The sequence below is a fragment of the Geotrypetes seraphini genome, chromosome 6 (assembly GCF_902459505.1).
Source record: "Geotrypetes seraphini chromosome 6, aGeoSer1.1, whole genome shotgun sequence".
Lineage (NCBI taxonomy): Eukaryota > Metazoa > Chordata > Amphibia > Gymnophiona > Dermophiidae > Geotrypetes > Geotrypetes seraphini.
The window spans coordinates 156090598-156115930 of record NC_047089.1 but is presented as its reverse complement, the minus strand read 5'-3'; the positions used below and the strand labels follow the sequence as shown (position 1 = coordinate 156115930).

At 46.0% G+C, this 25333-nt stretch overlaps 1 protein-coding gene across 3 annotated transcripts in view; it reads right to left on the bottom strand.

The window, feature by feature from the left end:
- Positions 1-25333, bottom strand: part of SH3RF3 (SH3 domain containing ring finger 3) — an 836169-nt gene that overhangs the window by 332000 nt on the left and 478836 nt on the right. For all 3 annotated transcript variants that reach the window (XM_033949356.1, XM_033949354.1, XM_033949355.1), the window contains exon 2: positions 23350-23625. In XM_033949356.1, coding sequence (XP_033805247.1) covers positions 23350-23625 — 276 coding nt within the window. The remainder of the gene's footprint in view (positions 1-23349; positions 23626-25333) is intronic.

Sequence of the window (25333 nt, the reverse complement as noted above, 5' to 3'; positions counted from 1 at the left end):
GCCTAGTTCCTTCAATCTACCCAAACATAATGTCCTTTAAAATCTTATCTGTTTAAAGATGCTTTTAATATTTAAATTTTTTAAGTGAGGTTTCAAATTGTGCTATAGTTTAACCACCTCTCACCCTCTTGTTTTTTCCATTTTTCTACCAAAAATTGACAATTGCAACTTTTGCTTTTTCCCTCCCGACTCATGTTTGTATTTTATGAAAGTATATTGTTAAAATGTTAGTTTCTTTGTATTATACTCTATTTTGATATTGTTCATCGCTTAGTAATTTTAATAAGCGATTCATCAAACATATTAATAAACTTGAAACTTGATGGTGTGACCAAAATAAGATAGTCCATCTTTTGGAATCTGAATAACATAGCCAGTTTGATCTCTTTCAGAATCAATTTGTTAGTTCTTCTGGCAGTCTACAGTACACCTAAAATCCTTCTCCAGCACCAAAGCTCAAATGAGTTGGTCTTCTTTTTATCCACATAAACCCACCCTGTTCTGCCTCCAGTCCCATTCCATTATGCCCCAGCTCCACCCAGTTCTGCTTCTAGCTCCGCCCAATTCCGCATCTAGCCCTGTCCCCATTATATCCTCCAGCCCTATCCCCAGAAAGATTCCTCTCTTTGCGAGGAGCTCCATTTCTGGAGGGCCTAGAGATCATGCACGGATGCGTGTGACGTCATCCTCATATGCTCAGAGGCCCTCTGGATGCAGCCAGAGCTTGTAGGGGCTTTCCAAAACCCAGACAAATGCTGGGTTTTGGAAAATCCATCCGGGAGCCCAGACAGTCCTCTAAAAAGAAGACAGGTCTGGGTTTTCCTGGACGTTTGGTAACACTATTCTTTTGTCAACTTCTTGTTCTGAGGCACGGGACCAGCAAAGTCCACAACTGCATACACCAGACTGCGGCTTGAGCTGTCCTTGAGAGGGGATGACACATGGCTGAAGATTCACTTAGGTCATCAGATACACTTAGGCTGGCCCTGACATTTGGTCTGACCCAGCATTATCACTGTAACAGAAAAAGCACTGCCCTAAAAGCAGAGGGCGTTAGATCACCTGGAGTTCTACTGCCCTGTGTGCCCTGCCATTTCTCAGAACAGCATACTGGATGGAAAGCAAACTGCATTTGCTTTAAAAATGATCTTACACTGTGTATTCAGGTACATGTTCCTTCGTTTAATGCATGCCCCTGCTTCGAGTTGAATATTTTCATAGCATACTTGAAACAAATGTTGTTCCTGTTTGATTTTCACTTTTTGGATTCATGACCAGACTATATTACAGTTTCTCCTAACCTTCTATGTCAGCTTTAGCCATTTTAATAGTGAATTTTTGCACTTGTTAGTACTGCTGTAACAGAATGTTTGGCTCACACAGCAGTGACCTGCATACACTCTTGCTCCACAGACTTGTCATTTCTTGAATTGACTGTGCAGAAATAGCTAAAAATGGAAAAAGCAAGCTGACGAAAATGTACAGGCTAGTTTTATTTCACTTAAGTGGAGGTAGGAGAGAAATGTGACAATTATTTACATTTTATTAGGTCTACTGGTCAATTTCCAGACTATCCAAGCAGTGGTGTAGCTAGAACTGGTATTTTGGGTTAATTTAGATGGGGCACTACTATTAATTACTTCTAGAGTGCTACTAGACATACGCAGAGCTGTACAGAATCACGAAGGAGACAGTCCCTGGTCAAATGACCTTATAATCTAATCAGTCAAGAGAGAAAAACAAGACGCCAGGATAGGGGTTACAGCTAGAGGAGATGTTTAAACTGATGGCTAGGGTGGTAAGCAGAGGGCAGTTGGGAGTAGGGTTATGAATTGAAAGCAATCTTGAAAAGGTGGGTTTTCGGCCTACTTTTGAACAAGGGAAGGGGCGTGATGCACGGACTCAGGTAGTCTATTCCAGGAAATTGGGGAAGTGAGATGAAAGGAACAAAGTCTGGAACTGGCAGTGGAGGAGAAGGGTACAGCTAAAAGGAACTTATCTGAGGACTGGAGTTCTCGGAAAGCTGTATAAGGAGAGACAAGAGAGGAAAGATACTGAGAGGCTAATACGCTTGTAGGTTAGTAATAGGAGTTTGAACTGTATCTGAAGGTGGATAGCGGGTCAGTGAAGTGATTTGAGGAGAGGGGTAACCTTAGTGTAGGGAGGTTGGCTGAAGATAAGTCGTGCAGCAGAGTTTTGCACAGATTGTAGGGAGGAGAGGTGGTTCATCGGGAGACGTTAGAAGTAAATTGCAGTGGTCTATGTGTAAGGTTACAAGGGTGTGCACAAGGGTTCGGGTAGTGTGTTCAGAGATGAAGAGGCAAATTTTGGTGATGTTGTAGCTATAGAAGCGACAGGCTTTAGCAGTTTGTTGCATGTGCATAGAAAAGGAGAGGTCAGAGTCAAAGATAACTCCAAGGTTACGAGCAGAGGAGACAGGAACAATAGCAGTACTGTAATATTTACGGAGATGGAGAATGGAAGGAGTGGAGGGTTTTAGAGGAAAGAGGAATAGCTCAGTCTTGGACATATTTAGCTTCAGGTGGCAGCAGGACATCCAGGCAGCAATGTCAGACAAACAGGCTAAGATTTCTTTCTTGGATTTTAGGTGAAATATCATATGTTTACTGTTCCCTCTAAGCTGAGCAGGAGTCCTCCACCCACAGTCTCACCAATAGAGGGTGCTGTTTTACTGTCACATTTTTCAATTGTGAGGGACAGGCAAGTTCTGCAGGACTCCAGGGAACATACCTGTCCTTAGCGACTGAAAATATTCCACCCCCTAGTGGTAGCAATGCAGCTGGAGGACACCTGCTCAGCTTAGAGGGAACACTTCAACATATGGGTGATACTGGATGCCATGAGAGGAAATCAGTGCACCCAGGGAAGAGGTGTAGAGAGAGAGAAGAGGTCCTAAGACAGCACCCTGGGGTACACCAACTGTTAGTGGGATAGCAGCAAAGGAGGATCCACCAGAGAAAACTGTAAAGGTGCAAGCCCCCTCCCCTGGTAGATATATAATTTTTTTTTTTACCTCTCTCGGCTTTCATTCCCCCACACCTAACATGCAAATGCAAAGTGATGCATATTGGGAAGAATAACCTGAATCACAGTTACCAGATGCTATGATCCACCTTGGAGATTAGCGCCCAAGAAAAGGATCTGGGTATCATCATAGGCAATAGGATGAAACCTTCTGCCCAATGTGTGGCGGCGGCCAAGAAAGCAAACAGGATGCTGGGAATTATTTAAAAAGGGATGGTTTACAAGCCTAAGAATGTTATAATGCCACTGTATCGCTCCATAGTGTGACCTCATCTAGAGTATTGTGTTCAATTCTGGTCTCCTTATCTTAAGAAAGAAAATAGTGGCACTAGAAAAGGTTCAAAGAAGAGCGACCAAGATGATAAAGGGGATGGAACTCCTCTCTTATGAGGAAAGACTAAAATGGTTAGGGCTCTTCAGCTTGGAAAAGAGACAGCTGAGGGGAGATATGATTAAAGTCTACAAAATCCTGAGTGGAGTAGAACGGGTACAAGTGGATCGATTTTTCACTCTGACAAAATTTACAAAGACTAGGGGACACTCGAAGTTACAGGGAAATACTTTTAAAAGCAATGGGAGGAAATTTTTTTTCACTCAGAGAATAGTTAAGCTCTGAAACGCATCGCCAGAGGTTGTGGTAAGAGCGGATAGCATAGCTGGCTTTAAGAACGGTTTGGACAAGTTCCTGGAGGAAAAGTTCATAGTCTGTTATTGAGAAAGACATGGGGGAAGCCACTGCTTGCCCTGGATTAGTAGCATGGAATATTGCTATTGCTTGGGTTTTGGCCAGGTACTAGTGACCTGGATTGGCCACCGTGAGAACGGGCTACTGGGCTTGATGGACCATCCAGTAAGGCTATTCTTATGTTCTTATGTTTTCTCTTTCCCTCCTCAATTCCCCCTCATGGACCAGCAGCTCCCCCTTTCTCTGAATCCCCACCCGCTATACCTCAGAGGCAGCTGAAGATTAATTTTCACTGCCTGCACCAGGCCAGTAAGCTTCCCTCTGTTGCATCCCGCTCTCACTAACATCATTTCCTGTTTCCTTACTGGCAGGACGCGGCAGAAGGAAACCTGCCGGACTGGTGCAGGCAGCAAAAATGAATCGCTGAGGAAGCCTCTGAGGTTCACCAGAGAGGGGATTCAGAGACAATGTCACTGATGCAGGAGAGGGAGTAAGGGATGTGGTGCCGCTGGTGGGTGGGTCTGAGCCACAAATGGGTGGGCCCGTGCCCACTTAAGCCCACACATGGCTACGCTACTGTTTCCAAGGCTGATTCTTCCTAGCATAATCACCCTTAGGTGCCCTTTTACTAAATGCATTAAGTTTTACACTTATCATGCCTTAACAGCAACATTTAGGACGGGATTCAGTAAACAGCACTGAAAAATAGGCCCTGAGAAAAGTTAGCTATAAAGGGTGCTCCAGGATTAGCGCCTAGTGGAGATTCTCACACCCAAGACTTACGTCAGCTAAAATCTGGTGTCAATCCTGGTGCACAAGTTGAGCACAGATCCCCAGAACTCTATAACATTATGCACCTCTTTTGAGACCTCCCCTGACCCGTCCCTGCCCTCCCATGCCTCTCTCTGACTCAGTTCTCCTCAATAACCTTAGCCACTATATTTTGAAGAAATTGTAGATGAGCAAGGGATTGTTATGGGAGACAAAAGTAAACAATATTACAGTTGTCCAGGCATAACTAAATAACTAAGCAAAAAAAGGAAAATTACTTTTAATAAATATGCTCTTCAAAATTTAATTATCAAAATACCAGCATATATCTTCAAATATTCAATAGTGGCGTCTGTGTCAGTTAGCCTTCATCTTTCAGCGTCTATGCTACCTGAGCTGTTTAGCTTGCTCTGCCTCAGTAAGTACTAAAGGAGTTTTCTTCTCTCTTCCTCCCCCTTTTTCCTTGCCCCTGGAGGTTATGGTTACCTGTGGGTTCCCTTCCATGCAGTTTGCTGGTCTGATGTAATAGAGCAGGGGTAGGCAATTCCAGTCCTCAAGAGCCGGAGTCAGGTCAGGTTTTCAGGATATCCACAATAAATATGCATGAGATAGATGTGTATCTCAAGGAAGCAGTGCATGCAAATCCATCTCATAGAAACATAGAAATAGACGGCAGATAAGGGCCACGGCCCATCCAGTCTGCCCACCCCAAAGACCCTCCCCTACCTTTCTTTGTGAATAGATCCCACGTGTCTGTCCCATTTGGCCTTAAAATCAGGCACGCTGCTGGCCTCAATAACCTGAAGTGGAAGACTATTCCAACGATCAACCACCCTTTCAGTGAAAAAGAATTTCCTGGTGTCCCCATGCAGTTCTCCGCTCCTAATTTTCCACGGATGCCCCCTTGTTGCCGCTGGACCCTTGAAGAAGAAGATATCTTCTTCCATCTCGATGTGGCCTGTGAGATACTTGAATGTCTCGATCATGTCACCCCTCTCTCTGCGCTCCTCGAGCGAGTATAGCTGTAATTTATCCAGCCGTTCTTCGTACGAGAGATCCTTGAGTCCTGAGACCATCCGGGTGGTCATTCTCTGGACCGATTCCAGTCTCAGCACATCCTTGCGATAATGCGGCCTCCAGAATTGCACACAGTATTCTAGGTGGGGCCTCACCATTGATCTATACAATGGCATAATGACTTCCGGCTTACGGCTGACGAAACCCCTCCGTATGCAACCTATGATTTGTCTTGCCTTGGATGAAGCTTGCTCCACTTGATTGGCAGCTTTCATGTCCTCACTGACGATCACCCCTAAGTCTCGTTCTGCTACCGTTCTTGTTAGGATCTCGCCATTAAGGGTGTAAGTCTTACATGGGTTATGGCCGCCCAGGTGCATAATTTTGCATTTTTTGGCATTGAAGCTGAGTTGCCAGTTCCTAGACCAGCGCTCCAGGAGGAGCATGTCGTGCATCATGTTGTCAGGCATTGAATCTTCGGCCGTTGTGTTTATGCCCACAACATTGCCCAGTTTGGCGTCATCGGCAAATAATGTCATTTTACCTCGCAGCCCTTCTGCTAAGTCACTTATAAAGATGTTGAATAGGATCGGGCCCAGGACCGATCCCTGCGGCACCCCACTGATCACCTCCGTCATTTCTGAGGGAGTGCCGTTCACCACCACCCTCTGAAGCCTACCTCCAAGCCAGTTCCCAACCCATTTCGTCAATGTACCGCCCAATCCCATAGAACTCATTTTGCTTAGTAACCTGCGGTGTGGTACGCTATCGAATGCTTTGCTGAAGTCCAGGTACATGATGTCCAGGGACTCCCCAACATCCAGCTTCCCCGTCACCCAGTCAAAAAAGCTGATTAGGTTGGATTGGCATGATCTCCCCTTAGTAAATCCGTTTTGACGGGGATCCCGTAGATTCTCCTCATCTAGGATCGTATCCAATTGGTGTTTGATTAGAGTTTCCATTAGTTTGCTCACTATTGATGTGAGACTCACCGGTCTGTAGTTTGCCGTCTCCATCTTGGAGCCTTTCTTGTGGAGTGGAATAACGTTAGCCGTCTTCCAGTCCAACGGGACGCTGCCTGTACTGAGGGAGAGGTTGAAGAGTGCGGACAGTGGCTCCGCCAAGACCTCACTCAACTCCCTAAGCACCCTGGGGTGTAGGATGTCAGGCCCCATTGCTTTGTTAACCTTGAGTTTTGACAGCTCACCGTAGACATTGCTGGGCGTAAACTGGAAGTTACTAAACGGGTCAATTGAGTCATCCCTTGTCTGTAGCTGAGGGTCAAGCATATTCATGGTGGAGATCCTGAAAACCTGACCTGGCTCCAGCTCTCGAAGATCGGAATTGCCTACCCCTGTAATAGAGTAATAAAATTGGAATGTAATGAAGGGTGGGTACAAGATTTTCTATTTTGGGGTGTGGGTGCATCAGGTTTTTATCAACTAGGGTAGTGTTGTTGCTTAGTGTTTTGTTTTGTGGTGGGAAGTTTGTTTTAATTCATATATTTATTTACATGTGCATTTTAGATTAATCTCCTCCTGAGGAAGCCCTCTTGGGTGAAACTCAGGTCTGAGTAGAGGAGCAGTTGTTTTGTGCACAACCTTCTGAGCACGCACCAGTCACTTTAAAGCACAATAGCAAAGAAAAATTCCTGCCAGACCGCTATTTGGTTATAATGAAGAAACAAGAGCAGCCACCTCCAAAATAAGATAAGTGCTACCTTTTCCATTTCCATAAGTAGCCGTTCTAATAACTTGTTTGTATTGGGACGGAAAAGTGTTATGATGGTCCCAAACTTGTTCTCTTAGCGGCACCGTCTGTGCAGGAGACAAAGGACACTCAGCATTTTTCACATTATAAATTAAAAAAATTTTTAAATGTTATATTTATGGACACTATTGAATATTTGAAGATATATGCTGGTACGACTAAATAACTGCCAAGTCTACCTGTCATAGGCATTTGAGAGACAAGAAGTCGCAAATTTGATGCACCAAATGCAGATACAAAAAAAAGTCAAGTTTTCAGGGTACGGTAACCCAAAAATGGAAACTGAGTGGTTCTTAGAGCTAACTTATGAAATATGTTTGAAGAAGGTAAGACATGAAGAGGCATAGCAAGAAAGGTTGGTGCTTGGAGTCGTGGCGCCCAGCATCAATGCGCTGTGTGCCCCCACTACTATTCCCTGCCGCTTGGGTGCCCCCACACCTTGTGTACCTCTTGGAATGTTCACCAGCACGAGCAGCATCTTCTACCCGCTGCTCATGCCAGTTCACTTCTCACGTCACGTCCTGTCCCATAACCAGGAAGTGATGTCAGAAGGGAGCTGACACCAGCATCAACTGCAAGTGGAAGATGTTTCTTGCACTTGCGAACATTAAAAGAGGTATGTGGAGGGGGGTGCGGAGAGGAGGAGAGGAGCGAGCACCCCCCACAAAGAAGGTGCCCGTGGCAGTCTGCAACCCCTGTCCTCTCCCCTTACTATGCCACTGATGATATGCAACGCACTACAACGCAGCAGCACACTCAGTAAATACAGGACTGAATTCAATAAATCACGCTCAAAATTTGGTGCCCCAAAACACTGGTGCTACATGCAATTAAGGGATGTGTGTACTTTACAGAATCACACTTAGTAACAATTGCATGCCAAACTTTTAGGCACCAAACTTGTTCTGTTAAAACCAAATGCCAAGTGTGCTGGTGGTCAGCTTGAACAAGGCCAGCAAATCCATGCATAACTTTTTGGAATGCTCCCGACATGCCCCTGGCTAGGCCCCCTTTTCAGATATACGCTATAAAAGTTAGGTGCCAGCTACCAATTATTGCAGTTAATTGGCTCCAATTAGGATTTGTGTTTGTGTCTGGCTGTGCACAATTGAGTGCACAGCCAGACACACATGCAAATCCTAACTGGAGTCAATTAACTGCAATAATTAGTAGTTGGCACCCAATTATTTCTAGTTCAGGCCTCGTTACTCAACTAAGTTGGGTGCGCAACTTTGGGCACCATACACAGAATCCAAGGGACCCTGCAAAACCTGTCAAGAAAACAGCACCCCAAAAATTTTAGGGATGTAAAGTGCAAGACGGTGCCAAAATATTCCTGATTAGAAGCAATAACAATAATAGACACCGAGCTGCCTTCTTACAACTAAAGTGAAATCAACCTCAAGTGCTTTAAAGTGCTCTGAAATCTTTAACAAAAGAGATCATCAACGGGTTTACACCCAAAGAAGTAAAGACTCTCTTCTCAATCACTGCACTGGCACTTGTGTTAATTGTTTGACATTGCCCTTTTGAATGTGGCTTAAATCATATATTAAACTATTAGACTTATGACATAGAGTTTACACTTAGCTTGGTTGTCAGGGTTCTTTGGTTACCGAAAGACACATGCAGTACTGCAATCATGATCACATAGAGAAATCATCCACACAGTTGCCTGGCTGCATGGTTCATCCCACATAACCTGAAACATCTCTTAGAAACATAGAAACATGATGGCAGATAAAGGCCAAATGGCCCATCCAGTCTGCCCATCGGCAGTAACCATGATCTCTTACTCTCTCTATGAGATCTCACATGCCTATCCCACGCTTTCTTGAATTCAGACAGTCTCTGTCTCCACCACCTCTTCCGGGAGACTGTTCCACGCATCTACCACCCATTCTTAAAAAAAAAGTATTTCCTTAGATTACTGCTGAGCCTATCACCTCATAACTTCATCCTATGCCCTCTCATTCCAGAACTTCCCTTCAAATGAAAGAGACTCGACTATAGCCATGTTACTACATAAGTGCAGCTTTTGTGTAGCAGGATTTCTGTCCTTTAGCAAACAAATTATAACCACATTATGTTTGGTAATGGTGGGAGGTTGGAGACGGTGAGTCTTTTCTAGTTGCGAGGTAACACAGAAAGAATTACAATTAGTTTGCACATCACTGTCGGCACAGAGGAATTTGATGAGTGAATGAGAATGTTAGTTGTTTATAGGGGGGTAGAGAAGAAGGGAGAGTGAGAATGTTAAACACAATCACAAATTCAGTTGTGCCTTGGCCAAAATATAGTCTTTCACTCTTGGGAGACTAAACATCTGCAGACACTGCTAGGCTTTCTTTAGCGCTGGCTTTTTTTCCCCCTCATTTATTCCACATAACTCTGTAGGTTTGCAAAATGGCAGCATACACAGTTTTGGAATACCAACTTGCATGTGCAAAGTAAACATGTAAGTTACACATGCAGTTTGGTGTTTCACAACTTACATGTGTAAGTTATGAGTGCTGCAATGTTGCAAACCTACATGTATATACGACCCTTATTAAGAACAGAGGCTGCAATTCTTTCTTATTTTAATTCTGGATGGGGAAAATAAGCATCAGGGAGATTGGTACAGAGAATTCTCTTAATCCCCCCATAAAGAGCTGGCCCAAATGAGTCTCCTCCCCCCCCCCCCATATTGGTGTCCTTTCATATTGCAACAACTCTGACCCATTATTTACTTTGCTTGTGGCCTTCAGAGGTCTCTTATCAAGAGGATGGAAAGTGTTTCCTGCCACCCCGGCACCCAAATCAAAAAATCTGCTCAGCACTGCTTCAAAGTACAGGAAAAATGTAACTGGTATTATTCTGAATTCAACACTACCCAAGCAGTATGAAAATATTTGCCCTCTTGCTGTCAACCATCATTGCGAGTCATAGGGAGGTTAAATAATGGATCTCAGAGGGAGTGGGGCTGGAGTGGAGTGGTGAGGACTTGGAGACTTTTTTCTAAATCAGGGGGTAATACTTTGGAGCACAAGGCCCAGAGACTTTTTACTGCCAGTTGGGTGGAAGTGAGAGAAACAAAGCTTAGAGACCTGCTGTACAGTGGAAGGTGAGGAGGGGGAAACAAGGCCTACAGGGCCCTGTACTAGGGCATGGAAGAATAAAGTACAGGGAATAAACCAGTAGGTCACTTCTTTTGGGTAGGGGGAGCTTCCTCCCACTTATTGGCCTTTTTACTTTTTGTTGGTTAGCAGAGAATAATTTCATTTTCCAAACATGGCAATGTTATCATGACTGTGCTGTCTTTAACATAGCCATTTTAATACTGCTGTGCTTTATTTATTCATCTGCTCATTCGATTCATACCCGCCCATTCAGATATGGACTCTGCTTTTCATTAGTGTCTATTCAGATATGAACTCTGCTTTTCATTAGTGTCTATAATTTTCATACAATTAAATCTAGGATTGTCCACTATCCAGTATTCAGCTAGTTTGATTAAAGAGAAGTCAGCAGCCAACAGAACCTAAAAACCAAAATAGGTTGGACACGAGCCACCTGGAGCAAACACTAATGTCTCTCTACTGCATCCTGTCGTTCCTCAGTCAGTGAACCTAAATGAGACTCGGCAAGAAGTTTCCCTTTGTCTGAAAATAAGCTTTCAGTCTTGCATATTTCATGCTTCGCAGGGAGACTTATTATTGCTCTCCCTATGTATTACTTTGGCAACTCATGTACAAATTGTCATGGCGATAAAGATTTCAGAATCCAAAAGTATTTCTAATCAGTGGAAGTACATGACTAGAGAACAGATTTGTTTCTCTCAGTCTCTGTCCTTCTGCCTGTTGCTCTGCTAGTGGAAAAATAAAAATAAAGGATACCCTACACAAACTGTAAGACTAAACAAGAAGATAAAAATAACATAAACTAATAGAGAGCAGGTGCTTTATAAAAGAAACAGAGAAAATGACAGAAGATAAAGACCATATGGCCTATCTAGTCTGCCCATCTAGACCAATTAATAATCTTTACAATACTTTCCTCTCGTTTGGAGACCGCCTTTGCTTGTTCTAAGCTTTCTTGAATTCAGATACAGTCCTCATCTCCACTTCCTTTATGTATCTACTACCCCTTCCATATAGAAATATTTCTTTAGATTACTCCTGAGTCTAGCTCTTTTCACCTTCATCCTATACTCCCCTTGTTCAAGAGGAGTGTATTGCAAACTGTGTGCCGGCTGTGAGACGCCGGCGAGGAGAGGCACCTGTGCCAGCTGACTGTTCACAGGACGTACCTCTCATGGCGAGAGGCACGTCATGTAGGAAGTCAGCCAGCGCCGGATCCTCTCCTCCTGCAGTACCCCCTCACCAGCGGAGCAATTGCAGGCTCAGGGCCTCCATGCATGCATGGACATCAACGTGATGACATCACATGTGTGTGACATCATCGCTTCAACGCCCATACGTTTCCAGATGCCCTCCAGCTGCCGCCCCGAGTTTACTATGCTGTGGCTGCAAAAACTTTGTGGGACACAGTTCTAGAGCTTCATTTTAACTGAAAGAGACCTGTTTCATGCGTGTTTCCTTTAAACTGAAAGAACATAAGAATTGCCGCTGCTGGGTCAGACCAGTGGTCCATCGTGCCCAGCTCACGCGGCGGCCCTTAGGTTAAAGACCAGTGTCCTAACTGAGACTAGCCTTAGCTGCATATGTTCTGGTTCAGCAGAAACTTGTCTAACTTTGTCTTGAATCCCCGGAGGGTGCTTTCCCCTATAACAGCCTCTGGAAGAGCATTCCAGTTTTCCACGATGCTCTGGGTGAAGAAGAACTTACTTACGTTTGTACGGAATATATCCCCTTTTAACTTTAGAGAGTGCCCTCTCGTTCTCTCTACCTTGGAGAGGGTAAACAACCTGTCTTTATCTACTAAGGGCTAGATTCACAAAGCAAACTGATTGTGTACCGATCGGTTTGCGACACCTTTGCGATCAGATTTCCCTCAGGCCTCATTCACTAACTCTCCTGCGATCCGCTTCAAATCCGTGCATGCAAATGAGGAGAAACACATGCAAAGTAGACAGGGACATGATTCACCAACCAAATTTTCCAAATTGATTGGGCTGGCCGATCATCCCAAGAAGCGACTGCTGGGGACCAGTTGAAAACGTCTTTCCGACTCTTTGAAGCCCTGCTCTCTGCTGCCCTCAGAATCTCTCCTGCCTGCCACCCCGATGCTCTTCTCCTCCCTGGTCTGCCCTGATGCTCTTCTCCTGCCTGCTCTGATCTGGGCTTGCTGGACTAAAAATAAAAAGCAAAGTTAAAAAATTAAAAAGGAAGTCACGGCCCCGAACGCCTCCTGCAGACCTAACTCTCCCGCTGCTCCGGATTGCCTGCCTGCCCCGACTCTCCTACCCTTTCTCGTAGTGCAAGCCCGTGGTTTTAACCCATGGGCTTAAGCGGGTTAAAACCATGGGTTCAATTTTTTTTAAAAATCTCTGCCAGGCCCGGAGGTCCAGCGCATGCGCGGACCATCTAAAGATCCTCCGATCGCCCCTATCTGCATATTGGCATTTTCAGAATTCATCGGACCTGCCCGGATCGGGCCCTATCGGGCAGGTTCGTGAATCTAGCCCTAAGTCTATTCCCTTCATTATCTTGAATGTTTCGATCATATCACCTCTCAGTCTCCTCTTTTCAAGGGAGAAGAGGCCCAGTTTCTCTAATCTCTCACTGTATGACAACCCCTCCAGTCCCTTAACCATTTTAGTCGCTCTTCTCTGGACCCTTTCGAGTTGTACTGTGTCCTTCTTCAAGTACTGTGACCAGTGCTGGACACAGTATTCTAGGTGGGGCGTACCATGGCCCAGTACAGCGGCATGATAACCTTCTCCAATCTATTTATGATCCCCTTCTTAATCATTCCTAGCATTCTGTTCGCCCTTTTCACCACTGCCGCACATTGTGCGGACGGCTTCATCGATTTGTCGACCAGTACTCCCAAGTCTCTTTCCTGGGGGTTCTCTCCGAGTACGGCACCGGACATCCTGTATTCGTGTATAAGATTTTTGTTACCAACATGCATCACCTCACACTTATCCACGTTAAACCTCATTTGCCATGTCAGGGCCCATTTCTCGAGTGTGTTTATGTCACATTGCAGGTCTTCGCAATCCTTCTGTGTCTTCACTACTCTGAATAACACATTTCCTGTGCATTTATGGCATGGAAGTACTTAAATTTCTCTATCATATCTCCCTTTATTTACATTTCTGTCAAAGTATAGATTTTGTAATGGGCAAATCTCTGGAACTGGGGAAGGAAGTGAAGGCTATATTTAGAGCAGACTGAGGATCTTTCTTATTGCTCCAGCAGCCCATAGTTACAAGGTAAAAACACAATTTGAAGTGTCTGTTTACAAATGCTAGAAGCCTAAAAAAATAGGAGAGTTAGAGTATATAGCACTGAATGATGAGATAGATATAATAGGCATCTCGGAGACCTGGTGGAAGGAGGACAATCAGTGGGACACTGTGCTACCTGGTTACAAATTATATCGCAAGGACAGCGCTGGGCCAGCCAAGGAGTTGCAGGGCGAGCTGAGCCTGGCAAGCACGTGGCTACGTGCGGCTAGAGGAGAGCGCTAGCAGAGGGCAGAGCGGAGGAGACAGAGAGGCCGGTGCAGGGAGGAGAACGAACCGGAGAGAGGGCTAGCAGGGCGAGAGAGGAAGGAGCAGGCAGCGGAGGAGTGAGTGGAGGCAGAGCGGAGGAGGCAGTGAAGCGGAGAGAGGACAGAGAGGGCGGCGAGTGGAGCGGAGGAACTCCAGAGTAGCAGAGCAGACCGGGAGAGAGGCAGACGGTACACGGAGAGGGGAAGAGGCGAGAGTTAGCTCCGCCTACCCCCGACGTCACCAGACTAACTCCCCCCATAAAAGGGGAGGAGCCAACGAAGGAATTCACAGCGCTGGGCCAGCCAAGGAGTTGCAGGGCGAGCTGAGCCTGGCAAGCACGTGGCTACGTGCGGCTAGAGGAGAGCGCTAGCAGAGGGCAGAGCGGAGGAGACAGAGAGGCCGGTGCAGGGAGGAGAACGAACCGGAGAGAGGGCTAGCAGGGCGAGAGAGGAAGGAGCAGGCAGCGGAGGAGTGAGTGGAGGCAGAGCGGAGGAGGCAGTGAAGCGGAGAGAGGACAGAGAGGGCGGCGAGTGGAGCGGAGGAACTCCAGAGTAGCAGAGCAGACCGAGAGAGAGGCAGACGGTACACGGAGAGGGGAAGAGGCGAGAGTTAGCTCCGCCTACCCCCCGACGTCACCAGACTAACTCCCCCCATAAAAGGGGAGGAGCCAACGGCGCGCAGCCGTTCGGCGCGCGGCGAAGGCGAGCGGCAAAGGCGCTCGCCTTAGCGAGAGCGCCTTTGCGAAGGAGCCTTGCGAGGGAGCCAGAAACGTCAAGTAATTCACTTCTTTTCTCTTCTTTTTTCCTTTTCTCTTTCTCTTTTCTCTTTTCTCTCTCTCTTACCCACAGCAGGAGCACACCAGCACTTCACGAGAGCGATGGAGGACCCAGGATCCCAGAGGTACTTTCCGGTATACTGCACAGAGTGCAATATGTACGACTACCTCCCTTTGGGAAGGCGGGAGTACATATGCAGTCGGTGTCAGGAACTGGAAAGCCTGAGGATGGAGGTTGGCAGATTGAGAGTCAGGGTCCAGGAACTAGAAGGACTGGAGGAACTGCGCACCACAGAGGAGACGAGCTGGTCTACCCAGAACACAGACGGAGCAGGCCCCATTGTGGACCAGGTGAGGGACCTCGAGAGATTCATTGAGGAGGCCTATAGGACGGTGGAGGAACGGGATCAGCAGCAGCACAGACGGATGTCGGTAGACGAGACCCAGGATCCACAAGGCGATACCGGGGAAGGACCTAGCGGAGGGACAACGCAAGAGGAGGAGACCGCGACTCACCAGGACCCCGAGGGAGAGACACCACACTACACCGAGGACACGGACCTGAGGCATAGGAGGTTGCTGAGGAAAGGGAAGTCTGCTATTGTGGTGGGAGACTCGATCTTGAGAGAGGTAGACAGTCACGTGGCTGGAGGAAGGGAGGACCGGCTAGTGACTTGTCTCCCAGGGGCCAAGACACGAGACATCACTGACAGGATCGAGAGGATCCTGGACGGAGCAGAGACAGAGGAGACTGCGGTAATAATCCACGTCGGAACAAACGATGTGAGCCGGAGGCATTTCAGCATGGACGCACTGACTGACCAGTTCAGGGTCCTGGGACGAAAGCTGAAGCGGAGCACTCGGAGGATAGCATTCTCGGAGATCCTGCCTGTGCCGAGAGCAGATGCAAAGAGGCAGGCAGACCTCCAAGCTGTGAATGCATGGTTGAGGAGATGGTGCCAGGAGGAGGGCTTCCGCTTTTTGAGGAACTGGACGTCCTTCTGGGGAAAGAGCAAGCTCTACCGGCGGGACGGCCTGCACCTGAGCACAGCGGGAACCAGACTACTGGCAGCCAATTTGAGGAAGGAGATCGAGAGGGCTTTAAACTGAGGAGAGGGGGAAAGCCGACAGCTGATCTGATGTTGACGCTTCGGACAACAGTATCCAGAACAGATGCTGAACGGGCTGACTGCAGGGAGGAAACAGAGGGACCGGAAGATCTCCAAATCAGACAGCGAGGGAAACATCAGGTAAAGGGAGCTTGCTGGGAGAAGACTAAGGGGCTTGTGGACACAGGGGGACTGGGTGGCATAAGGGCGAAAGCCGAGGGTAATATAGAGGTACCACTAGGCGAGGGGGATCAAACAGAGGCGCAAGGGATGATAGCCCAGGAGGGGGCCGGTAGGGCTAGAAATCCCAGAGGAAAAGCGGGGAAGTGGGGTGGCAGGAATGTGGGGAAGCTGAAAGCTAAGAAGGTAAAGGCTGAGGGTAAAGCAGAAACACAGAGAGCGGGAAAACTGCCAGAAATCCAAGGGCAAGTGGCCCAGGTAAATGCAGAGGTGGAAGAAAAACGACGGGACCTGCGATGCTTATACGCAAATGCAAGAAGCCTCATGGCCAAGATGGGTGAACTAGAAGTCGTGGCCAAGGGGGAGGACTTGGATATAATTGGAATTGTAGAAACCTGGTGGACAGAGGAAAATCAATGGGATGTAGCGCTGCCGGGGTACAAGCTCTATAGGAGGGACAGGACCCACAAAAAGGGGGGAGGCATAGCACTATATATAAAGGACTCTATCCACTCGGTCGGGATGGATATGGCAACGAAGGCAGAGGGGCTGGAATCGCTGTGGGTCAAATTACCGGGAAACAAGGGTGCGGGCATAAAACTGGGGATGTACTATCGACCACCTGGTACGCCAGAGGGAGTCGGACACGACTTGGAAGCAGAATTGAGACAGGAGTGCAGGATTGGAAGTGTAACAGTGATGGGGGACTTCAACTACCCAGGGATTGACTGGAGTACGGGTCACTCCAACTGCACTAGGGAGACAGGATTTGTAGAAACTGTGAAGGACTGCTTCATGGAGCAACTAGTCAAAGAACCGACGCGAGGGGGTACTACTCTTGACCTCATCCTAAACGGATTAGGGGGGCCTGCAAGAGGGGTAGAAGTGGGAGGACCACTAGGCAACAGTGACCACAACACGATCAGATTCACATTAGAAAGAGGGACACCCATAGTTAGGAGGACCGCAACAACTGCACTGAACTTCAAGAAAGGGAACTATGTTGCTATGAGGGAAATGGTGGGGAGGAAGTTCAGAAAAATCTTTAGGATGGAGACTGTGGGAAGCGCCTGGACCCTATTCAGGGACACCCTGCAGGAAGCACAGAGAATGTACGTCCCCAATTTCAGGAAAGGCAGCAAGAACAAGCGATCAAAGGACCCGGTTTGGATGTCAATAGAAGTAAAGAGGGCGATAAAGGACAAAAAAGTATCTTTCCGGAGATGGAAAAAGGACCCAACAGAGGAAAATCACCAGGCGCATAGGAAATGCCAAAAGGAATGCCACCGGGAGGTTAGACAAGCAAAGGGGAAGTACGAAGAGGGGCTGGCCAGGGAGGCGAAAAACTTCAAGGCATTCTTCAGTTATGTTAAGGGGAAACGACCAGCGAGAGAGGAGGTAGGGCCGTTGGACGATGGGGACAGGAAGGGAGTGATTAAGGAGGAAAAAGAGGTAGCTGAGAGGTTGAACACGTTCTTCTCGTCGGTCTTCACGAGCGAAGACACATCTAATATACCAGACTCAGAGGAGCTCATGAGTGGGGAACAGGCTGAAAAATTAGAGCACATAGAGGTAAGTAGGGAGGATGTCCTCAAACAGATAGACAGGTTAAAATGTGGCAAATCACCAGGCCCGGACGGGATCCACCCAAGGGTTCTGAAAGAACTAAGACAGGAAATAGCGGGCACAATCCAACATGTTTGCAACCTATCCTTGAAAACTGGTGAGGTACCAGAGGACTGGAAATTGGCAAATGTCACACCCATCTTCAAGAAGGGATCGAGGGGTGACCCTGGGAACTACAGGCCGGTGAGCCTGACTTCAATTATAGGGAAGATGGTGGAAGCTATGATCAAGGACGACATTTGCGAGCACATCGAGAGGAATGGCCTACTGAGAACAAGCCAGCATGGATTCTGTAAGGGAAGGTCGTGCCTAACGAACCTTCTGTACTTCTTTGAGGGAATAAGCAGTCGGGTGGACAATGGGGAGCCCATAGACATCATTTACCTCGACTTTCAAAAGGCTTTCGACAAGGTGCCACATGAAAGGCTACTTAAGAAGCTGTGGAACCACGGGGTGGGAGGGGATGTGCACAGATGGATCAAGCACTGGTTGTCGGGTAGACTGCAGAGGGTTGGAGTAAAGGGTCAATATTCTGACTGGCGGGGAGTCACGAGCGGTGTGCCACAGGGATCGGTGCTGGGGCCTTTACTCTTTAACATATTCATCAATGACCTGGAAAAGGAGGCAAAATGTGAGGTTATAAAATTCGCAGACGATACCAAACTGTGCGGCAGAGTTAGGACCAGGGAGGAGTGTGAGGACATGCAAAGGGACCTGGACAAGCTGGAAGACTGGGCAAACAAATGGCAAATGCGCTTCAACGTGGACAAATGCAAGGTCATGCATATAGGGAAAAAGAACCCGTTGTTCAACTACAAATTGGGGGGGGTATTGTTGGGAGACAGCAGACTCGAGAGAGACTTGGGTGTGCTGGTGGATGCATCACTGAAGCCATCTGCACAGTGCGCAGCAGCCTCGAAAAAAGCCAACAGGATGCTGGGAATCATAAAGAAGGGCATAGTAACCAGATCACGGGAAGTCATCATGCCATTGTATCGAGCGATGGTGCGTCCACATCTAGAATACTGCGTTCAGTATTGGTCGCCACACCTCAAGAAGGACATGGCGGTACTTGAGAGAGTCCAAAGGAGAGCAATGAAATTGGTAAGAGGGCTGGAACACTGCTCATACGCCGAGAGGCTGGATAGGCTGGGGCTCTTCTCTCTGGAGAAAAGGAGGCTCAGGGGAGATATGATAGAGACCTTCAAGATCATGAGGGGCATAGAGAGGGTGGATAGGGACAGATTCTTCAGACTGAAGGGGACAACAAGTACGAGGGGGCATTCGGAGAAACTGAAGGGAGACAGGTTCAAAACAAATGCAAGGAAATTTTTTTCACACAAAGGGTCGTGGACACTTGGAATGAGCTACCGGAGGAAGTGATCAGGCAGAGTTCGGTACAGGGATTCAAACAGGGATTGGACGGATTTCTGAGGGATAAAGGGATTGTGGGATACTGAGGGAGGAGCTGGGATGTAACACAAGTATAGGAAGTTAACCAGGTAATGAGTATAAACCAACCAGGTCGTGCATGTGTAAGACCGGAGGGCTAGGACTTCGATAGGAAGGCAGGACTTAAATGGGAAACCAAGGTGGCAAGGGAGCCCCTTCTGATGATTCAGACAGGTCTGACCTGTTTGGGCCGCCGCGGGAGCGGACTGCTGGGCAGGATGGACCTGTGGTCTGACCCGGCAGAGGCACTGCTTATGTTCTTATGTTCTTATGATAGAGTAGATCAAATTGGAGGGGGGTTGGGTTATATGTTAAAGAGGGAATTGAATCAAATAAAATAAATATTCTGCATGACATAGATAGCAGTGTGGAATCCATATGGATAAAAATTGCATGTGTGAAGGGAAGGAATATAAAGGTAGGAAAAAAGGAGCAGACAGATGAAGAAATGTTTTCAGAGATTAGGAAAGCTGCAGAATATGGCAACAGTATAATAATGGGTGATTTCAATTCCCTAAAAATCCTAAGGAGAGGGCACACAAACCACTCAAAACATACCAACCTATGCCCTATGTGATAATTTAGGGGGCACCCTTCAACACTACTAGACCCCACTCAACTAGTAATCACAACAACCCACACTGAGAAAAATTCTGAAAGAAGTGGAGAAAAACCTCAGTTCAGCTTCATTGGTAAAAAAAAAAAACAAAAACAAAAAACTCCACTTATCAGCAACATCTTGAATCGAAATAAGTCTTCCAAATGTAATCACAGTGCAGATAAAAATAAGTTGGGGCTCAGCAGCAGCCTGAGGGAACAACTCCCTAAAGCACAAGTACGCCAAAAACACTTGTGCAAAGTCTACACATTCATAAAGATTGAGCCAAATCCAAGTACACTTAGCTGCAATCTTCATTCAACTGGGACTCCACAGCAACGCCAGTGCTGCGAATTGCAATCCCGGAGCACCACTGCCAAAGGCACCCGACGGTGAAATCGCTGTTTCGCAAAGCTGCGTCAGGGGTTAAATTTTACTGCCACACATCCAAACTTGAAACACCAGTTAGCACGTAGAACACTCCTGTGTAGATCACACAAACAAATGATCCCAATGACTGGAACTAATGCCATTAACAAAGGTTTGGACAAGTTCCTGGAGGAAAAGTCTATAGTCTGCTATTGAGACAGACATGAGGGAAGCCACTGCTTGCCCTGGATTGGTAATGGAATGTTGCTTTTATTTGGGCTTTTGCCAGGGACTTGTGACCTGGATTGGCCACCATGAAGATGGGATACTGGGCTAGATGGACCCAGGGCCGGATTTTCCTATAGGCTAACTAGGTTAACTATGCTTCAGCCTAGGGCCTCAAGATCCGTGTCACATTTTTTATAAAGGTTAGTACCAATAACGTTTCATTTACCATATTGACATATATCATAGTAATGATGTATTTTATTATCTCTCAAGTAATCTACAAACTTAAAAATGGGAGGTGAAAGGGCCTCATAAGTGGAATAGCCTAGGGCCTCTTTTCATCTAAATCCGGCCCTGGATGGACCATTGATTGGTCTGATCTAGTAAGGCTATTCTCATGTTCTTATTTTACCTGATGAGAATTACAAAGGACTGTGGAAGTGAGCAGAGACGAGTTCAAACTATGATCGCTATATTTAAGGCTCCTTAACCCTGGTATCATTGTGTTTTTCTTTTTCTCAGATAAAAGTGAGTCGTCAATTCAGGCCTAGTATCAGGTGAAGAGAGGATCATTTGGACTAGTGGCAGCACAGAGGAATCATGGCAGTTGATACCCATTCACAGCATTCACTACCCTTTCTATGCTGACCCTGTAAATGTGTTCCACTGTACTGTATACTGTCTGCAAATTCCTATCTCAGCCCAGGTTTTGGCATGACCTTTTACTATTGTAGAAGATCGTATGTTTGTTATGTAATAATGTAGTAATAACTGGAGTTATGTATGTAAATGCTGTAATCTGCTCAGGTTTTAAGTGGAGTATAAATTAAAAAAATAATAAAAAATAAAGATTTTGGAGTTCTCAATGGTTCAGTCCCTGATGCAGCCTATTTTAAGGCAAAATGTGGCCTCATCAGGCACCTTCCTAATAAACGTTTGTATCTTCAATTTGATCTGCTCTGCTACTTGTGTTGATTGGACACATCTTTTATATGATCGCGGCTCTATGGTTGTGTAAGTGGGCATTGTTTGCTCTTCATATGCAATCAGTTAATTTGCTCACTCCGAATAAGAGCATACAGTATGACACATTTTGAAGAGATACATGGAGCATGTAAGGAAAGACTAGGAACACAGTATAAAAGAGGAAGCCCATAAAAAATACAAAACAAAATTCATAGATGTTAATCATCAAGGTGGAGAAGTAAAGGGACAATAAGGTATATTAGGATGATTTCATCCCCCCAATTCCTTAAACTTGTACACACAATTTCACGCTTAGTGCACAACCTGCCCGAATAGGAACAATCCATTTCCGATTCGAGCAGGTCCAACTGATTCACAAATCAGTCATATTCAAATGGGGGCGATCTGAGGAACGCCCCCATTTGAGAGCAGGGATCGCAAATGTGCAATCCCCAATCATGTGCAGCCCCTGACAGTAGTGACAGGAGAAGCAGCCTCCTGTCACTGCTGTCAGACCTTGTAATTTTTTTTTTTTAATTGGGCAGATATTTTGCCTGTTTTACACATGCAAAATATCAGCTCGTTTAAAAAAAAAAAAAATAAAGCCCCCCCCCCGAACTGCTTTCTCCCTCCCCCAAACCCCTGCAAAATGCCCCCCAAACATGGCCCTGCTAGGCCGGCAGGACGGACGGACAGACAGATGGACGGGCCTGGCCCACCCGCTCCCCCCTACCTTTAAGAATCGTTGGGAGCAGGAGGAGTGCTCATTCCCTCCTGCTCCAGGCCTCCGAGGCCAGCAGGATGACCGGGCAAGGCCCACCCCCTCCCCGTACCTTAATATTGTTGGGAGCAGAAGGGGTTCTCAGTCCCTCCTGCTCCACGCCTCCTCCGCTGACGAGTGTGGCCTTAGGCCACGCCCCGATGCATCATCTGATGCGCAAGGAGGGGCCTAAGGCCCTGAATGGCTGAGGCCCGGGGCACTTGTCGGAAGGGCATCTGCGCATGTGCTGGTGTGACGTGATGGTATCACATGCATATGCGTGACATCACCGCGTTGCATCCGCGCATGCGCAGATGCCGCTCCCGACGTCGCTGCTAGCTAGAAGCTTTTCTAAACTCGGACACAGTGCAGGGTTTTGAAAAGCCCTCCGCACTCTCAGACATGTCCTCAGTCTTCTGTACAAATGAGGACATGTCCCGGGAAATCCGGACGTCTAGTAACCTTAGCTGTATATATTTTGTGGCTACTCGAGTAGGATCACAATCAGTCATATTTCCACCTATAATCTTATAGCTTTAATTGAAAGGAAACTCTGGAATGAGAGGATGAAATTGAAAGGGGTTAGATTCGGAAATAACTTACTTTTTCACGGAAAGGGTGGTAAATGCTTGGAATAGCCTCCTGGTATTAGTGGAGATAAAAACTGTGTCTGAATTCAAGAAAGTGTGTGTGGTGGGGCCAGACCACCCCAGGCGTTGTCTTTGCAAGGACGCCAGCCCCTCTCCTCCTCTCCCCCCGAGTATCTCTTTAAATGTTCGCCGTCGTGAGCAGCATCTTTCTCCTGCTGCTTGCACTGACCTCGGCTCCCTTCCAACGACACTTCCTAGTCATGTACTTGGGACCTTGGTTGGCCACTGTGGGAAACAAGATACTGGGCTTGATAGACCTTCGGTCTGTCCCAGTATGACAGTTCTTATGCTCTTAACTTCCCACAACAAGCAAGCACCAGGCCTCCTGCACAATGCATTCATTTTTTATCCCAGTTTTACAGGGAAACTCTCTTGAATAATTGTAAGTAAAGCAATAAAATGTAGTCACATTCTCTGTGAATATTTTACAATGTGCGACAAAGATGCCATCAGGAAAGTGCAATTATCTCAGTACTAACACTGTACAGACCTGAGAGTATATTACCATACTAAGACAATGATTCTTCGTATTCCAGTTTATGCCAAAAGAGGGGATTTGGTGTCTGGCTTGGGATTTACAAATAAATCACTGTTCAATTCACATCTTCTCTCAGTCTTCTGTACAAATACTTTATGAGCTAGGATTTTACATAATGATAAAAGTAAAATGTCACAGTACTATACCTTTGTAAAACTTAAGCAATCCTTGTCTTGGTCTTTATCCTTTATTTCAAAATCGTAAAGTGCTTTGCCCTGAGGTGGGGGGTGGGGAACAGCTTTGACGCTCTGGATATAGCTGGCTGGAAAGAAGCCATGATTTCCATTCAGTTCACCATGGTACCAGTTCTCATCTACTTTTCGTCGCAGAATGATGATGTCACCCTTATTAAACTTGAGGTCACCGGGTTCTTTTCCTTCATAGTTGTAAAGAGCTTTTCCAAAAGGAATTTGAGAAATATTCTGCAAGACAAAACATACATTATCTTTTAGTAAATTCAGATAAAATCAAGGTCATTTGAAAAATAACAGCTTTTTCTGAGCTATAGGTACAGCATACAAGGCCTGCTATTTTTCACAAAATTCTACATTCATGAAATGTTTTGCATACATTTACATTATAGCATCTTATCAATGTGGAATTTACATAAACTTGAAAGTTTACTACTACAAATGCACCATTGTGAAGCCATTTCACAAAACTGCTTTACATGGGTGTTAGCACAAATTTTTCCAAAAATGTATGCAATCCACACTATTCAGAGATATGGGCAGTATACAACAAACACATATAAGTAGAACATGTAAAATGATAAAACAGATAAAGACACAATTGGGCCTTTTACTAAGGTGCATAAAGCTGGTAACACACAAATTAACATGTATTAAACACTAATGCACAAGTGCATCATAGGGGCAAAGCTAGCCCTTCAATTTTGGAACTTCCTTCACCCCTGCTTAATAATATTGTCTTTGTTGACTAGAATTTTGATGCCCCTCCAGTCAAAGAAATTCGCTGCTGAATTACTCTTCTCCTCCTCCTATCTCTGCGGTATAGAGCAAGCTGGTGGCATGCCTTCAGCCAAAAACAAAGGAGACAGACACCTCTGCACAAATGAAATCGAACAAGCAAGAGCAGAAGGAGCCAGGTCTTCAAACTTTAATATCAACCCAAAGTGCAATGTAAGTAAATAAACAATCAGTCATAAAAACATCTGACAAGTCGTCAGACTCGACACGCAATGTGTTTCGGCTAAAGCGCCTGCATCAGGAGCCAATACATATCCTGTAATAAACAAGTCAATTGTGAAAAACAGTTCCGTAAGGATGAAAGAATAGAGGGAGCACAGAGTTCATTTAACATTCTATGTACTTTCAGCTACCAGTACCAGAATTCCTCATGCATGCTCAGTTCTTACATAAACTGAGCATGAATAAGGAATCCCTGCCTTGGCAGCTTTAGGCATACCACTGGTTTGCTCCTTACGGCAACGGCATTTGCACTTTATCCACGTTATAACTAGGAACCAGAACTAGGCAGAGAATGGGCAGAGACTAGATATTACAGTTAAAGTGGGGGTTAGGGCCCAAGAAAGGGGTCTACGTGTCATTGTAGACAATATGATGAAACTTTCTGCCCAATGTACGGCAGCGGCCAAAAAAGCAAATAAGATCCTAGGAATTATTAAAAAAGGGATTGTTAACAAGACTAAGGATATCATAATGCTTCTGTATCATTTCATGGTGCGCCTTCACCTGCAGTCTTGCATTCATTTCTGGTCTCCTTATCTCAAGAAAGATATAGCGGCGCTAGAAAAGGTTCAAAGAAGAGTGACCAAGAGTGAATAGAACTCCTCTCGTATGAGGAAAGACTGGAAAGGTTATGGCTCTTCAGCTTGGAAAAGAGAAGGCTGAGGGGAGATATGATTGAAGCCTACAAAATCCTGAGTGGAATAGAACGGGTACAAGTGAATCGATTTTTCACTCTGTCAAAAATTACAAAGACTAGGGGACACTCAATGAAATTGCAAGAAAATACTTTTAAAACCAATAGGAGGAAAAAAATTTTCACTCAGAGAATAGTTAAACTCTGGAATGCATTGCCAGAAGTTGTGGTAAAGGCAGATAGCGTAGCTGGTTTTAAGAAAGGTTTGGGCAAGTTCCTGGAGGA